The following is an 18,324-nucleotide window of genomic DNA, read 5'->3' on the forward strand; positions in this document are numbered from 1 at the left end:
ACACACACACACACACACACACACCTTCTCGATCTTCTCTGTGTAAAACTGGCACCCTGGTTATTGTAATTCACACCTCATCCCTTAGTATATGGCCCTCTCCTTATTAATATTATTATTATTACCATGCTGCTATCATGAGGACCTGATGAGTTCTTATGCAATAGTCACATCACCAGCAATTTCCACCGGGAACAGCAGTTACTGTAATAGACGTGCTATTCACTGACCATTAGATTGAGCAGTGGGTTTACAGGGGATGAGTGTACGTTCTATATTCCCCTCAGCAGAATTACGCACGGAGACTAGACCACGCATAATGATTTGGCTTGTAATCGCAATAAACATTCTGAATGGAAGGCATTTCCCCAGCCCAGATGAATACACTATTCTGGACATTCGGGAGCTTCAGTGAGCCTGGTTATTGAAATGTAACAGAAAGTAATAATCATGTAAAATGTACAGTACAATGTTGTTGGTGCATATAAAGAGAGGTTGAAATCACCAAGTAGATAAACCAGACATAATAGTCAACGGCTGTAGCTTGTGTCTTTGATTTCTAGCTCTGGCTGGTAACAATTATAGATTATAACTTTTAAATGGTATTTCACTTTAACAGCAACTACGATGTGCTTCATAAACAACAAACAGGATGGTTACACTCTATTTGTAGTCCGTTATTTCCTGGTACTTAGCCTACATCGTCGACATTACATGGTGACATGGTAATTACATAACAGTTCTCTAATAACCATTTGGTTTATTTGTGGCTAATTTCAGTTCAGTGTTTGTCTGTGTGCGTGCGTAAAGAAATGCAGACTTACGTATGTTGGGGTGTCCAAGCTGTCTGTGTTGACCACCACTGGAGGTGGGTTCGCCTGCAACAGTAAAACACAAAATATTTAGCGATTCCCTGGCAGTGTGTTGCAAAAGCTTTAAAAAAAAAGACAAAAAAAAGAAAAGACAAAAAAATGGACAAAGACCCCAAAACAATTGTGAGACAAAATAATCACATACTCTCCGCATGTTTTGGTAGAACATTCTGAAAGCGTCGGCTAGAGATTATCCCGGCAGAATGGGTCCATATGCGACATGACATACTGTTCTGTTGTGCAGAACTCCTGAAGCCTATAGCTGTAGCATCAACCCAAACACCCCCAACTACAGCCTTAATAACAGACAACTCCTTCTGGCGCTTCACTGGGCTGATCTATCCTACAGGTCTGGAGGTAAAAACAATCACCCAAAGGTGAATATCTCTCCCTCAGAAACACTAATCCTTCAAACTCCACCACCACCACCAAAACAGAAGCCAAATGGGAGGGGTGTAAAAAAAAAAAAAAACAGCAACAGAAAAGAGGAGACAAGAAGAGAGGACGACCTGTGACATGGGTGACGTGGGTACGGGTGGAGAGGAGGGTGGAGAGATGGCATGAGTGGTCTCAGCTGGTATAGGGATCACAGGGATTATGGGTACAGGGGGCGGGACCACCACATCTGGCTGCTAAACAACGGCAATGCAGGTCAAGGGTCAGGGTACAACACATATAGACACACAGGCAGAATACACACACTACACATGATGAAGGGAGGGAGGAAGAGATACAGAGTGGGTGTTTGTGAGAGAGAGAAAGAAAGAAAGAGATAGAGAGTGAGAGAATGAGAGTGAGTGAGTGAGAGAGATAGAGATAAATTGAGTGAGAGAGAGAGAGAGAGAGAGAGAGAGAGAGAGAGAAATCGAGAGATTGAGTGAGTGGGTGAGAGACAGAAAACAGGTGAGAGAGAAATCGAAAGAGAGAACTTGAGAGAGAGAAAATATGATAATGTTCTGAGTGATAATGTGATAGTGAGGGAGGATTGTCTGATAGTGGCAGCTGCTGAGGGCTCATATGTGTGTGTAGATTATGGAGAGGGGGATGAGAGGAGAAAATGGAGAGAGAGAGAAGAATGGGCTCAATCACCCAGCATCAGAGAGGCTGTCAAAGTGCATCCATTGATAAGAGTTTGGGGATTTGGTGTGTTGTTCTGTGCGACTGAGGATCCAGCCAGGATTTACCACTATGTTATTGACCGAGTACTAAGAACGATGTGAACATCCTTGCCTCTTCTGACCTCACCCTTTCCCAGTCTCCTCCAACTCAAGGCAGGCAATACGCTTGACCTCTTTACTAGAGGCTGTTCTCCTACTAATCTCACTACAACCCCCTTCCAGGTCTCTGATCACTACTTTGTTTCCTTTTCTGTCTCCCTCTCCTCCAACCCTAGCCACTCAGCCCCTACCCAGATGGTCATGCGCTGTCGCAATCTTTGCTCTCTTTCTCCCACTACTCTCCTCTTTTATCCTATCATCTCTGTCTTCTGCTAAATCCTTCTCCCTCCTGTCTCCTTCAACATTACTCTTTCCGTATCCTATGACTCGCACTGTCCCCTTTCCTCCCGGCCGGCTCGGCCCTCCCCTCATGCTCCATGGCTGAATGACTCATTACGAGCTTACAGAACAGGGCTGCGGGCAGCTTAGAGAAAAGTGAGACAAAACTAAACTTCCAGAGGAGCTATCATCCTTTCAATCCCTCCTCTCTACCTTCTCTTCCTCTGTATCCAGAGCTAAAGCCACTTTGTGTCACTCTAAATTTCAAGCGTCTGCCTAGGAAACTATTTTCCACTTCCCTAGTGAGGTCGTCCCTCCTTAATCCTCCACCCCGCCCCCTCCCTCTCTGCGGACAACTTTGTCAACCACTTTGATAAGAAGGATGACAACATCCGCTCCTCATTCACTCAGCCTATAGAGTCCACCTGTCCCACTCACACATAACTACCCTACGCCCTGACCTCTTTCTCCCCTCTCTTCAGATGAAATCCTGCGACTAGTTAGGTCTGGCCACCCAACAACCTGCCCGCTCGACCCGATCCCCATCCCCTCCTCCCTTCTCCAGACCATCTCTGGAGACCTTCTCCCATTCCTCATTTCCCTTACCAACTCATCCCTGACCACTGGCTGCATCCCCTCTGACTTCAAAATGGCCAGAATCGCTCCCCTCCTCAAGAAACCAACACACGACCCCTCTAACGTCAGAAACTACAGACCAGTATCCCTTCTTTCTTTTATTTACAAAACACTTGAGCGTGCTGTCTCTGACAAACTCTCTTGTTATCTCTCTCAGAACAATCTTCTTGACCCTAATGGAGGCTCTCCACACTGCCAAAGCTGACTCTCTCTCCTCAGTTCTCATCCTCCTAGATCTATCCACTGCCTTCGACACCATGAACCATCCAATCCTCCTCTAAACCGTCTCAGGGCTGGGCGTCTGAGGCTCAGCACACTCTTGGATTGCATCCTACCTGGCAGGATCTGTGTCTGCACCACGTACTCTCACTACTGGTGTCCCCCTCTTCTCTCTATACACCAAGTCACTCGGCTCCGTCATATCCTCAAATGGTCTCTTCTATCATTGCTATGTGGATGACACTTAACTACTCTTCTCCTTCCTCCCTTCTGAGAGCCAGGTGGCGAAACGCATCTCTGCGTGCCTGGCAGACATCTCAGCTTTGATGTCGGCCCACCACCTCAAGCTCAACCCCGACAAAACAGAGCTGATTTTCCTCCCGGGGAAGGTCTGCCCACTCCAAGACCTCTCCATAACGGTTGACAACTCCACAGTGTCACCTTTCCCAGAGTGCAAAGAACCTTGGCATGACTAGGGCTGTTTCAGTGACCGTATTACCGCCACACCGGCGGTCACGAGTCATGAAGGCAGTCAAATTCTACATGACCGTTTAGTAACGGTAATTAGGCTTCTCCAAGCTCTGATGCTGCTGATGGTCATTAGTAGCCTACCAAACTTGCTAACTGCCTGGTACTCAGCACTCTATTGTCCCTCTAACCACTCTGACATCAATGCAAATGTAATCAGAAATCTAATCAAACACTTCATGAGAGCCCATGAGCTCATGTTGCGCAACATTTCTATAGGCTATGCAATTGCGCGAGGAAACAGAGTGATGGCCTCTATTAAGAAGAGGAGGATCCCATCAGCTTTCTATAGCCTAGGCCTGCTATATTTATTTCTCAACTTTCCTAGTATTAAGCACATTGCTTCTCTTTACGAAAGGAGTATAGCCTACCTGGCTGGCATGAAAATGAACCATGGGAAAGCATCCTCTATTCGCTATTTAAGTGCATAGAAGACATTTATTTTTTCCCGCTGCTCCTGTTTCGACACAGGTGCATGATAATGGTCCTTTCTAAATCAAAACAAATTTCACACATATATTATTTAGTATATGTAAAGACAAAATTTCACACATATATTATTTAGTATATGTAAAGACAAGATTCAATCAAGAACAGTCTGATGGGTCACAATATTAGCCCATCACTTTTGAATTATATATTATCACTTGTGAATGATGCCCAGCATTAGAAACAAAGCCTTTTTTTGTGCAACTTTTTCTAATCATAGTCGCACACCTCATGTAGCCTAGCCCATAGGCCTATATGTTTTGATAGGGTTTGTATCACAATGAAAGTGGCCAAATAACTTGTTAAAATTAAGCACATTAATCACATTTCTGGGGGTGTAGAGCCTAAGTGGCATACATAAGCAGCGCGTGCGTTTCAATTTTGGGGAAGATCATTTTCACCATAAAAATACACCTTTATAATAAAAGCATTTGATAATGGTATTTTCCCGCTAATCGAATATTTGTGCTTTTAGCCTACTGCCATGTGCACATTTGCTGTGCTTATAATGTGAAGAAATACCGTAGCCTAATAGTTTATCAACATTTAAAGCTAAACGTTCTGATCTACTGCATCAGCCACATTGTGTAAAAAAGCTTTTTTGGTGCTAGTGGTTGTATTAATTTTGGATCTATCACATTACACAACTGTCCCAGACTATGTTTGGAATATTTATTTCTCGCACAGAATAGAATAGGTTGACTTTTGTACTATGGTGGATAGTAGATTGACATAGGCTACTGCTTTTGTTCTTGTTGGCTGATGAAAAGTAAATGTGGACAGTTCTTCCAATATCTTCAATATGCACCTCAGAATTGGATAAGGACGCGCACAGTTGCGTCCCCGATGTGTCAGTCTTCACTTGTAGCCTGTGAGAAAGACCCGATCACCTGATGGAGAGCCAGGTGGTGCTTCGGAGCGTGCAGAACTCAGGGAGAAGGGCACAACGGCTACTGGTTACAAAAGGCATGGATTTTTTTAGGGTGCATTACGGCCACACAAAGGGGATGCCGCCGTGAAATTCGAGGCATTATCAAGTGCTTGTCAAATTGTGAATGAGAGACTGATAAAGTGTGTACAACCTGCACAAAACAACAAAGCAGAGCTTATGCCTTTCAAGCTACTTTTTTCAAATCATCAGAGTCACATTATGCATCCTTACAATGTATTAAAAATCAATACATATAGCCCAACGTTTGTAGAACAACTAAAGTTCCATTATTAACTCTAAATTAAGCATATAAGAGAACCTATTTCTTTGTTAACCACTCAACACAGAATAGCCGCATGTGCGTACTCCCTCAAATCGTTATTTTATTCAGCTTTGTTCAATTGTATTCTTCTTACTATAAAATAATATAAAATAATGCCACGGAATTCTAAGCAAATCTTGTCTGCCATTCAGCATAGCCAGATCAGGACCTAACATAAGGACAACTCCGAGTATGCTATTCTGTTCTTCTGAAATAGACTACATTTTCTTCATCATGCTTCTTTAGACCTTTCTAAAATAAATAATGGATTTATTGTGAAGATATAGGCTATACTACATGGATTTATTAGACTTTTTTAAATGTAGATGTTCCAAAGGTCTGCATCAGTGGCTTGTAGTCTATGTGTGGAATCCAAGAGATGCTAAATGTGTTTATCTTAATTAACGTCAATTACCGTGAGACCGACAGTTATTTGCTTGACAATCAACGGCTGGCAAAATTTTGTGACCGCCACAGCCCTAGGCGTGACTCTGGACAACATCCTGTCGGTCTCTGCAAACATCAAAGCAGTGACTAACTCCTACAGGGTCATGCTCTACAACATCCGTAGAGTACGACCCTACCTCACACAGGAAGCGGCGCAGGTCCTAATTCAGGAACTTGTCATCCCCCGTCTGGACTACTGCAACTCCTAGTTGGCTGGGCTCCCCGCTTGTGCCATCAAACCCCTGCAACTTATCCAGAATGCTGCAGCCCGCCTGGTGTTAACACTTTCCAGGTTCTTCCATGTCACTCCACTCCTCCGCACACTACACTGGCTTCCAGTCGAAGCTCACATCCACTACAAGACCATGTACTTTCCTACGGTGCAGCAAGAGGAACTGCCCCTCCCTACCTTCAGTCTATGCTCAAACCCTACACACCAACCCGAGCACTCCGTTCTGCCAACTCTGGTCTCTTGGCCCTCCCACCCCTATGGGAGGGCAGCTCCTGCTGAGCCTAGTCCAAGCTCTTCTCTGTCTTGGCACCCCAATGGTGGAACCCGCTTCCCCCTGAAGCTAGGACAGCAGATTTCCTGACCATCTTCCGAAAACATCTGAAACCCTACCTCAAAGAACTTCTTAAATAATCCCTCAGCACCCCACCTCGCATACCCTCCTCACGTATATATATATATATATATATATTAGGGGTGTAACGATTCGTTTTAACAACGATTCGATTTGTATCACGATTCGTGGTTGTCGATACGATTCAAGGACGATATTGGTTCATTTAGAACGATACGATCCGAAACGATTCAGTGACTTGAAATCGATTCAGTAACCTTTTAGCCAAAAATTCAACCAGTGTGACTGAAATAAATACCTGGATACTGGACAGTGCAGGTGAAGTTTCCTAGATTCCTGTTTCTTGTAAGGACCGCAATGGTGGCTTGATAATTTCTTGCTCGTCGGCTTCTCCTCTTTCGTCCGCCATGCTATGTTTTGTTGTCTTTGCGCCTTTGCGCTGCTGTTGCGCGATGACGTCACGGATAGGCAGACTGAATCGAGTAATGTTTAAAGCCTTTATCATTAAAAGTGCTAAGAAAAAACATCCATATAAAGTCTGACGTGCTTAAATCCAATGGGTTATTTCCTAGTATCGATACAATCGATTTATAACATTTTAAAACGATGTTAGATCGATATATGTTGTCCAAAAGGCCAACTCGCGAGCACAGATCGATGTGGTTGGATCATAGGAATATAAATCGATACATCGATGTAGTAGATGGATCGTTACACCTAATATATATATATATATATATATATATATATATATATATATATATATATATATATATATATATATATATATATATATATATATATTTAGTTCTGCCCACACATTTTCTATAGAATTGAGGTCAGAGATTTGTGATGGCCACTCCAATACCTTGACTTTGTTGTCCTTAAGCCATTATGCCACAACTTTGGAAGTATGCTTGGGGTCATTGTCCATTTGGAAGACCCATTTGCGACCAAGCTTTAACTTCCTGACTGATGTCTTGAGATGTTGCGTCAATATATCCACACAACTTTCCTTCCTCATGATGCCATCTATTTGGTGAAGTGCACCAGTCCCTCATGCAGCAAAGCACCCCCACAGCATGATGCTGCCACCCCGTGCTTCACGGTTGGGTGGTGTTCTTCAGCTTGCAAGCCTTCCCCTTATTCCTGCAAACATAACGATGGTCATTATCGCCAAACAGTTATATTTTTGTTTCATCAGACCAGAGGACATTTCTCCAAAAAGTATGATCTTTGTCCCCATGTGCAGTTGCAAACCGTAAACTGGTTTTTTTATGCCGGTTTTGGAGCAGTGGCTTCTTCCTTGCTGAGCGGCCTTTCAGGTTATGTTGATATAGGGCTCGTTTTAATGTAGATACTTTGTACCTGTTTCCTCCAGCATCTTCACAAGGTCCTTTGCTGTTGTTCTGGAATTGATTTGCACTTTTCGCACCAAACTACATTCATCTCTAGGAGACAGAACGCGTCTCCTTCCTGAGCAGTATGACGGCTGCGTGGTCCCATTGTGTTTATACTTGCGTACTATTGTTTGTAGACATGAACGTGGTACCTTCAGGCGTTTGGAAATTGCTCCCAAGGATGAACCAGACTTGTGGAGGTCTACAATCTTTTTTCTGAGGTCTTGGCTGATTTCTTTTGATTTTCCCATGATGTCAAGCAAAGAAGCACTGAGTTTGAAGGTAGGCCTTGAAATACATCCACAGGTACTCCTCCAATTGACTCAAATTATGTCAATTAGCCTATCAGAAGCTTCTAAAGCCATGACATCATTTTCTGGAATTTTCCAACCTGTTTAAAGGCACAGTCAACTTAGTGTATGTAAACTTCTGACCCACTGGAATTGTGAAACAGTGAATTATAAGTGAAATAATCTGTCTGTAAACAATTGTTGGAAAAATTACTTGTGTCATGCACAAAGTAGATGTCCTAACCGACTTGCCAAATCTATAGATTGTTAACAAGAAATTTGTGGAGTGGTTGAAAAACGAGTTTTAATGACTCCAACCTAAGTGTATGTAAACTTCCGACTGTACATACATACACACACACATATATATACATAAATACATATACATACACATATACATATCCTTTTAAAAAATATATTTCCCTTTATTACTTTCCAACCCCACCACCCCTTCCCTAATTGGAGTAAACTAGTGAACAACAATGCTTAGGCCTCTACTTCCAGCTTATACATACTATATACATTTTATGGACACAGTCAATGTTACAATAATTATATTTTGTTTGTTTTTACTCCTGAACTTCCTCTACCCTCAACCTCTACAATCATTTTCATGATGTCCATCCGGTTTGCTTCTATATGTCATATCTTTCTAATTGTGCTCTTTCACAAAGTTTCTCAACCTATAACCTATATACTTATTATGGACACAGTATGCTTTACATTAGTTATCTTGTTGTTATTAGTTGTTGTTAGTTGTTATTAGTCCCATCCTTCAACTTCATTCAACACCACCCGTCTATCTCTTAACACCATCCATTTTAGATTTCTATTTGCCATATATTTTTCAACTGTACTGTGATGTTTTACAAAAGTTCTGAACCTTTCTATTCTCATTGTTTCTACAGATCGTAAATTGTAAATAAACATTTTTGCTAAAAGTATTATTATATTATTGATCAATTGACTATGACTTTTCAGATCACCCAGTAATGCTATCTGCAGGGTTAGCTCCAGGTAAATATTGCAATCCTTTAGCCATTCCTGGACCTGTGTCCAAAAACAAGCTACAAATGGACAGAACCAAAACAAATGATCTAATGATTCTGTCTCTTCGCAGCAAAATCTGCAGAGCTGCGAAGATTGTATCCCCCATACAAATAACATTCTATTGGTAACAAGAATTGTATATAATAATTGAAATTGAAAAATTCTAAGTTTTGAATATGGCGTCGTTTTGCGTATCAGTTCATAAACACTATGCCATGGAATCGGTACGTCAAAAATCTCTTCCCAACTATTGACGGCTGTCAATCCTTTGGTCCTTAAATGAAATTGGTATACTTTTTTATTTATCACAATTTTCTTTAACCAATTATGTTCTTTAATGCAGGGCCGACAGACATGTTCCTTACTTTTTCCTCCTTCCACTGAACTTCTAGGCAGAGTTGCAAAGAAAAAGCTATATCTCAGACTGGCCAATAAAAAGAAAAGATGAAGATTGGAAAAATGAACACAGACACTGGACTGATGAAGATTGGAAAAAAGTCTTATGGACAGACACATTGAGGTGTTCGGATCACAAAGAATAATATTTGTGAAACGCAGACCAAATGAAAATATGCTAGAGGAGTGCTTGATGCCATCTGTCAAGCATAGTGGAGGCAATGTGATGGTCTGGGGGTGCTTTGGTGGTGGTAAAGTGGGAGATATCTACAGGGTAAAAGGGATATTGAAGAAGGAAGGCTATCACTCCATTTTGCAACGCCATGCCATACCCTGTGGACGGCGCTTGATTGGAGCCAATTTCCTCCTGCAACAAGATGGCTGCCCTTTTACAGCCCTCTAACCAATTGTACTATTATGTGTGTTTTTCCGCGTTATTTGTAATTTATTTTGTACATAATGTTTCTGCCACCGTCTCTTATAACCAAAAAGAGCTTCTGGATATCAGGACAGCGATTACTCACCTCGTATTGGACAAACATTTTTTCTTCAACGAGGCGGCCGCGAAGGATATCATACAGACACCCGACAAGGCCCAAATCCCCGTCATTCGCGTGAGGAAGAGACGGAGATATCGTGGACGTAGATCGGGGTGCCTTGTAAGGATCCGACGGCGAGCGAGTAAACTGCCTCTTCCATCAATCCTATTAGCCAACGTTCAATCTTTTGAAAATAAAGTGGACGACTTAAGATTACGGTTATCCTACCAACGGGACATTAAAAACTGTAATATCTTATGTTTCACCGAGTCGTGGCTGAACGACGACAATGATAACATTCAGCTAGCAGGCTATACGCTACATCGGCAGGACAGAACGGCTGACTCCGGTAAGACAAGGGGTGGCGGTCTGTGTATATTTGTAAACAACAGCTGGTGCACAAAATCAAATACTAAGGAAGTCTCGAGGTTTTGCTCGCCTGAGGTAGAGTATCTTATGATAAGCTGTAGACCACACTATTTACCAAGAGAGTTTTCATCTATATTTTTCATAGCTGTCTATGTACAAGGCCATTAATCAACAGGAAAATGCTCATCCAGATGCAGCGCTCCTAGTGGCCGGGGACTTTAATGCAGGGAAACTTAAATCCGTTCTACCTAATTTCTACCAGCATGTTAAATGTGCAACCACAGGGAAAAAAAACTCTAGGCCACATTTACTCCACACACAGAGACGCATACAAAGCTCTCCCTCGCCCTCCATTTGGCAAATCTGACCATAACTCTATCCTCCTGATTCCTGCTTATAAGCAAAAACTAAAGCAGGAAGCACCAGTGACTCGGTTAATAAAAAAGTGGTCCGATGACGCAGATGCTAAGCTACAGGACTGTTTTGCTAGCACAGACTGGAACATGTTCCGCGATTCTTCAGACAGCATTGAGGAGTACACCACATCAGTCACTGGCTTCATCAATAAGTGCATCGATGATGTCGTCCCCACAGTGACCGTACGTACATACCCCAACCAGAAGCCATGGATTACAGGAAACATCCGCACTGAGCTAAAGGGTAGAGCTGCCGCTTTCAAGGAACGGGACTCTAACCCGGACGCTTATAAGAAATCCCGCTATGACCTCCGACGAACCATCAAACAGGCAAAGAGTCAATACAGGTCTAAGATTGAATCGTACTACACTGGCTCTGACGCTCGTCGGATGTGGCAGGGCTTGAAAACTATTACAGACTACAAAGGGAAGCACAGCCGCGAGCTGCCCAGTGACACAAGCCTACCAGACGAGCTAAACCACTTCTATGCTCGCTTCGAGGCAAGCAACACTGAAGCATGCATGAGAGCACCAGCTGTTCCGGATGACTATGTGATCACGCTCTCCGTAGCCGATGTGAGTAAGACTTTTAAGCAGGTCAACATTCACAAGGCCGCAGGGCCAGACGGATTACCAGGACGTGTACTCCGAGCATGTGCTGACCAACTGGCAAGTGTCTTCACTGACATTTTCAACATGTCCCTGACTGAGTCTGTAATACCAACATGTTTCAAGCAGACCACCATAGTCCCGTGACCAAGGACTCTAAGATAACCTGCCTAAATGACTACCGACCCGTAGCACTGACGTCTGTAGCCATGAAGTGCTTTGAAAGGCTGGTCATGGCTCACATCAACAGCATTATCCCAGAAACCCTAGACCCACTCCAATTTGCATACCGCCCCAACAGATCCACAGATGATGCAATCTCTATTGCACTCCACACTGCCCTTTCCCACCTGGACAAGAGGAACACCTACGTGAGAATGCTATTCATTGACTACAGCTCAGCATTCAACACCATAGTGCCCTCTAAGCTCATCACTAAGCTAAGGATCCTGGGACTAAACACCTCCCTCTGCAACTGGATCCTGGACTTCCTGACGGGCCGCCCCCAGGTGGTAAGGGTAGGTAACAACACATCTGCCACACTGATCCTCAACACGGGGGCCCCTCAGGGGTGCGTGCTCAGTCCCCCTCCTGTACTCTCTGTTCACCCATGACTGCATGGCCAGGCACGACTCCAACACCATCATTAAGTTTGCCGACGACACAACAGTGGTAGGCCTGATCACCGACAACGATGAGACAGCCTATAGGGGAGGAGGTCAGAGATCTGGCCGTGTGGTGCCAGGACAACAACCTCGCCCTCAACGTGACCAAGACAAAGGAGATGATTGTGGACTACAGGAAAAAAAAGAGGACTGAGCACGCCCCCATTCTCATCGACGGGGCTGTAGTGGAACAGGTTGAGAGCTTCAAGTTCCTTGGTGTCCACATCACCAACGAACTATCATGGTCCAAACACACCAAGACAGTCGTGAAGAGGGCACGACAAAGCCTATTCCCCCTCAGGAGACTAAAAATATTTGGCATGGGACCTCAGATCCTCAAAAAATTCTACAGCTGCACCATCGAGAGCATCCTGACTGGTTGCATCACCGCCTGGTATGGCAACTGCTTGGCCTCCGACCGCAAGGCACTACAGAGGGTAGTGCGTACGGCCCAGTACATCACTGGGGCAAAGCTTCCTGCCATCCAGGACCTCTATACCAGGCGGTGTCAGAGGAAGGCCCTCAAAATTGTCAAAGACTCCAGCCACCCTAGTCATAGACTGTTCTCTCTGCTACCGCACGGCATGCGGTACCGGAGTGCCAAGTCTAGGTCCAAAAGACTTCTCAACAGCTTCTACCCCCAAGCCATAAGACTCCTGAACAGCTAATCATGGCTACCCGGACTATTTGCACTGCCCCCCCACCCCATCCTTTTTACGCTGCCGCTGCTGCTACTCTGTTAAGTATTTATGCATAGTCACTTTACCTCTACCCACATGTACATATTACCTCAACTACCTCAACTAGCCGGTGCCCCCGCACATTGACTCTGCAACGGTACCCCCCTGTATATATAGCCTCCCTACTTTCACTTTATTTTACTTCTGCTCTTTTTTTTCTCAACACTTTTTTTGTTGTTGTTTTATTTTTACTTTTTTTGTTTAAAATAAATGCACTGTTGGTTAAGGGCTGTAAGTAACCATTTCACTGTAATGTCTGCACCTGTTGTATTCGGCGCAATACAATTTGATTTGATTTGATTTGATTTGAAGAAGCAGTCAGGTGGTATGCTGTCTATAATGGAGTGGCCAGCACAGTCACCGGATCTCAACCCTATTGAGCTGTTGTGGAAGCAGCTTGACCGTATGGTACGTAAGAAGTGCCCACCAAGCCAATCCAATTTGTGGGAGGTGCTTCAGGAAGCATGGGGTGAAATCTCTTCAGATGACCTCAACAAATTGACAACTAGAATGCCAAAGGTCTGCAAGGCTGTAATTGCTGCAAATGGAGGATTCTTTGACGAAAGCAAAGTTTGAAGGACACAATTATTATTTCTATTAAAAATCATTATTTCTAACCTTGTCAATGACTACATTTCCTATGCATTTTGCTATATTTCTTATTCAAACTCATTGAATGTATGTTTTCATGGAAAACAAGGCCATTTCTAAGTGACCCCAAACTTTTGAACGGTAGTGTACATAAGAGATGAGTGAAGCAAAAATATGTAAACATTATTAAAAAGTGACTAGTGTTCCATTATTAAAGTGGCCAGTTATTTAAAGTCTATGTATTTAGGGCAGCAGCCTCTAAGGTGCAGGGTTACGTAACCGGGTGGAAGCTGCCTAGTGTTGGCTATTTAACAGTCCGATGGCCTTGAGATAGAAGCTGTTTTTCAGTCTCTCGGTCCCAGCTTTGATGCACCTGTAATGACCTCGCCTTCTGGATGATAGTGGGGTGAACAGGCAGTGGCTCGGGTGGCTGTTGTCGTTGATTATCTTTCTGGCCTTCCTGTGACATCAGGTGCTGTAGGTGTCCTGGAGGGCAGTTAGTTTGCCCCCGGTGATGCGTTGGGCAGACCGCACCACCCAATGGAGAGCCCTGCGGTTGCAGGGGGTGCGGTTGCAGTACCAGGCGGTGATATAGCCCGACAGGATGCTCTCAATTGTGCATAGGAGCCAAGAAAATGTAATGTTTGTGAGGGTTTTAGGTGCCAAAACATATTTCTTCAGGCTCCTGAGGTTAAAGAGGCACTGTTGCACCTTCTTCACCACACTGTCTGTGTAGGTGGACATTTACATTACATTTACATCATTTAGCAGACGCTCTTATCCAGAGCGACTTACAAACTTTTTTTTTTTTTTTTTTAAGGGGGGTGGGGGAAGAATATTACTTTATACTATTCCAGGTATTCCTTAAAGAGGTAGGGTTTCAAGTGTCTCCGGAAGGTGGTCAGTGACTCCGCTGTCCTGGCGCTGTGGGGGAGCTTGTTCCACCATTGGGGTGCCAGAGCAGCGAATAGCCCCTACCTCTACGGGAATTGTGCTTCCGTAGAGGTAGGGGAGCTAGCAGGCCAGAGGTGGATGAACGTAGTGCCCTCGTTTGGGTGTAGGGTCTGATCAGAGCCTGAAGGTAAGGAGGAGCTGTTCCCCTCACAGCTCCGTAGGCAAGCACCATGGTCTTGTAGTAGATGCAAGCCTCAACTGGAAGCCAGTGGAGTGTGCGGAGGAGCGGGGTGACATGAGAGAACTTGGGAAGGTTGAACACCAGACGGGCTGCAGCGTTCTGGATAAGTTGAAGGGGTTTAATGGCACAGGCTGGGAGTCCAGCCAACAGCGAGTTGCAGTAATCCAGACGGGAGATGACAAGTGCCTGGATTAGGACCTGTGCCGCTTTCTGTGTAAGGTAGGGTCGTACTCTGCGAATTACCATTTCAGATCGTCAGTGACGTGTACACTGAGGAACTTGAAGCTTTCCACCTTCTCCACTGCGATCCCGTCGATGTGGATAGGGGCGGGCTCCCTCTGCTGTTTCCTGAAGTCCACGATCAGCTCCTTTGTTTTGTTGACGTTGAATGAGAGATAATTTTCCTGGCACCACACTTCCAGGGCCCTCACCTCCTCCCTGTAGGGGCGTCATTGTTGGTAATCTGGCTTACTACTGTGGCGTGCGTGGCAACGCAGTCATGGGTGAACAGGGTATACAGGAGGGGGCTGAGCACGCACCCTTGTGGGGCCCCTGTGTTGAGCGAAGTGGAGGTGTGGTTTCCTACCTTCACCACCTGGGGGCGCCCGTCAGGAAGTCCAGGACCCAGTTGCACAGGATGGGATTCAGACCCAGGGCCCCGAGCTTAATGATGAGCTTGGATGGTACTATGGTGTTGAATGATGAGCTAGAGTCAATGAACATCATTCCTACATAGGTATTCCTCTTGTCCAGATGGGAAAGGGAAGTGTGCAGTGCGATGGCGATTTTAAATGGGTCTAGGGTGTCAGGTAAGGTAGAGATGATATGATCCTTAACTAGCCTCTCAAAACACTTAATGATGACAGAAGTGCGTGCTATGGGGCGATAGTCATTTAGTTCAGTTACCTTTGCTTTCTTGAGTACAGGAATGATGGTGGACATCTTGAAGCAAGTGGGGACAGCAGACTGGGATAGGGAGAGATTGAATATGTCCGTAAACACTCCAGCCAGCTTGTCTGTGCATGCTCTGAGGACTCGGCTAGGGATGCCGTCTGAGCCGGCAGCCTTGCGAGGGTTAAGACGCTTAAATGTCTTACTCACGCCGGCCACTGAGAGGGAGAGCCCACAGTCCTTTGGTAGCGGGCCGCTTCGGTGGCACTGTGTTATCCTCAAAGCGGGCGAAGAAGGTCTTTAGCTTATCCGTAAGTAAGACGTCGGTGTCCGCATTGCTGGTTTTCCCTTTGTAGTCTGAGGTTGTCTGTAGACCCTGCCACATACATCTTGTGTCTGAGCCGTTGAATTGCGACTGCACTTTGTCTCTATTCTGAAGTTTTTTTTCTGTTTGATTGCCTTACGGAGGGAATAACTACATTGTTTGTATTCAGCCATATTCCCAGTCTCCTTGCCATGGTTAAATGCTGTGGTTCGCACTTTCAGTTTTGCGCGAATGCTGCCATTTATCCACGGTTTCTGGTTTGGGTAGGTTTTAATAGTCACAGTGGGTACAACATCTCCTATACACTTCCTGATGAACCGTATCCGTGTATTTGTCAATGTTATTCTCAAAGGCTACCCGGAACATATCCCAGTCCGTGGGATCAAAACAATCTTGAAGCATGGATTCCGATTGGTCAGACCAGGATTGAATAGTCCTTAGCACGGGTACTTCCTGTTTGAGTTTCTGCCTATAGGAAGGGAGGAACAAAATATAGTTGTGATCAGATTTGCCGAAGGGAGGGCGGGGGAGGTAGGCATTTCGAAAAGCTGAGTAGCAGTGGTCTAATGTTTTCTCAGAGCGAGTGCTACAGAACTTCGGTAGTGTTTTCCTCAAATTTGCTTTGTTAAAATCCCCAGCTACAATAAATGCGGCCTCAGGATATGTGGTTTCCAGTTTGCATAACGTCCAGTGTAGTTCTTTGAGGGCTGTCGTGGTATCGGTTTGGGGGGGAAATACACGGCTGTGACTATAACCGCAGATAATTATCTTGGGAGGTAATACGGTCGGCATTTGATTGTGAGGTATTCTAGGTCGAGTGAATACTTAGTAGCAGTAGTGTGTGTGTGTGTGTGTTTTAAGCTAAGGATCCTGTGTAGCTCAGTTGGTAGAGCACGGCGCTTGCAACCCCAGGGTTGTGGGTTTGTTTCCCATGGGGGGCCAGTATGAAAAAAGTATGAAAATGTATGCACTCACTAACTGTAAGTCGCTCTGGATAAGAGCGTCTGCTAAATGACTAAAATGTAAATGTAATCTCCTGCTTCCAGACATTTCACTCCTCCATGCTCATCTCCTGGTTTGACAGGATCCTTCCTCTGGCAGAAAGGATATTTGATTTCCACACAGATTATTCTATAGCAATTACAACTGACAAGTCCATCTGGACTGGCACCAATTAAGGGGTAGGCCTACTGCTTGTTGATGAATACACCTGCTTTCATCATTTCTAAGTTCTCATGAGAGCAGTTCATCATGCTCTGATACTGAGCCCGTGCAAGATTTTTACGGGAGAAACCGTGGCTGCAGAGTTGAATTTGCTCTCTTCAGGGTAGAGGGCGCTGGAGGGAATAGCGGCCGTTTTACGGGCTCCTGACCAATTTTGTATATTTTTTGCGCTAATCGTAACTTTTTTTGCACATTATGTTTCTGCCATAGTTTCCTATGATCAAAAAGACCTTCTGGAGATCAATATAGCTTTCACTAACCTCGATTTGGACGAGGACTTCTACTTCAATGAGTCAGAAGCAAAACACATAATGATTATCCCGGACCAGGCCCAAATCCCCGACACTCGAAGAAGGAGGAGACGGTGCTATAGAGGACGGCGTGCGGGATACCTGACAAGACTATGTCGGAGAGTGGATAAATTGCCTCTTCCTTCCGTTCTGTTGGCGAATGTGCAATCACTGGAGAAGAAACTGGCTGAGCTCCGTTCGAGACTATTCTATCAACGTGATCTGAAGAACTGTGATATCCTTTCTCAGATGTACATTGGTGTCGTGGCTGAACAAGTAAATCTAATTCTAGCGGGTTTTTCTATACATCGGCAGGACAGAATGGTAGCGTTGGGAAAGCTCTGGGGAGGGGGTGTGTGTCTCTTTGTCAACAAAAACTGATGCGCAATCTGTAATATTAAGGAAGTCTCAAGGTTCTGCTTGCCTGAGTTAGAATACCTCATGATAAGCTGTAGACCATCCTATTTACCAATAGTTTTTATCTATATTTTTCGTAGCTGTCTATTTACTTCCAAAAACCGATGCTGGCACAAAGACCGCACTCAACGAGCTGTATATAATATAATATAATATGCCATTTAGCAGACGCTTTTATCCAAAGCAACTTACAGTCATGCGTGCATAATTATTATTTTTTTGTGTATGGGTGGTCCCGGGGATCGAACCCACTACCTTGGCGTTACAAGCGCCGTGCTCTACCAGCTGAGCTACAGAGGACCACGGGGCCATAAGTAAACAAGAAAATGCTCACCCAGAGGCGGAGCTCCTAGTGGCCGGTGATTTTCATGCAGGAAAACTGAAATCCATTTCACCTCATTTCTACCAGCATGTCACCTGTGCAACTAGAGGTGAAAAAACTCTATATCACCT

The 18,324-nt window shown here is 44.6% G+C and overlaps 1 protein-coding gene across 13 annotated transcripts in view; it reads right to left on the reverse strand.

Annotated features, from left to right (window-relative positions):
- The window catches only part of LOC121540404 (disks large homolog 1-like), a 309,734-nt gene that overhangs the window by 117,988 nt on the left and 173,422 nt on the right, over positions 1–18,324 (reverse strand). For 12 of the 13 annotated variants that reach the window (XR_006657467.1, XR_006657468.1, XM_045207754.1 and 9 more), the window contains one exon: positions 825–878. Coding sequence is in view for 11 of the 13 variants with exons in the window: in XM_045207754.1 (XP_045063689.1) it covers positions 825–878 (54 nt within the window). In the remaining 2 variants the exon portion in view is untranslated. Of the gene's footprint in view, positions 1–824; positions 879–1,017; positions 1,387–18,324 lie in introns of those variants that run through there. The other variant, XM_045207750.1, reaches the window with a different exon arrangement.

This window comes from Coregonus clupeaformis, chromosome 26, assembly GCF_020615455.1.
Source record: "Coregonus clupeaformis isolate EN_2021a chromosome 26, ASM2061545v1, whole genome shotgun sequence".
Lineage (NCBI taxonomy): Eukaryota > Metazoa > Chordata > Actinopteri > Salmoniformes > Salmonidae > Coregonus > Coregonus clupeaformis.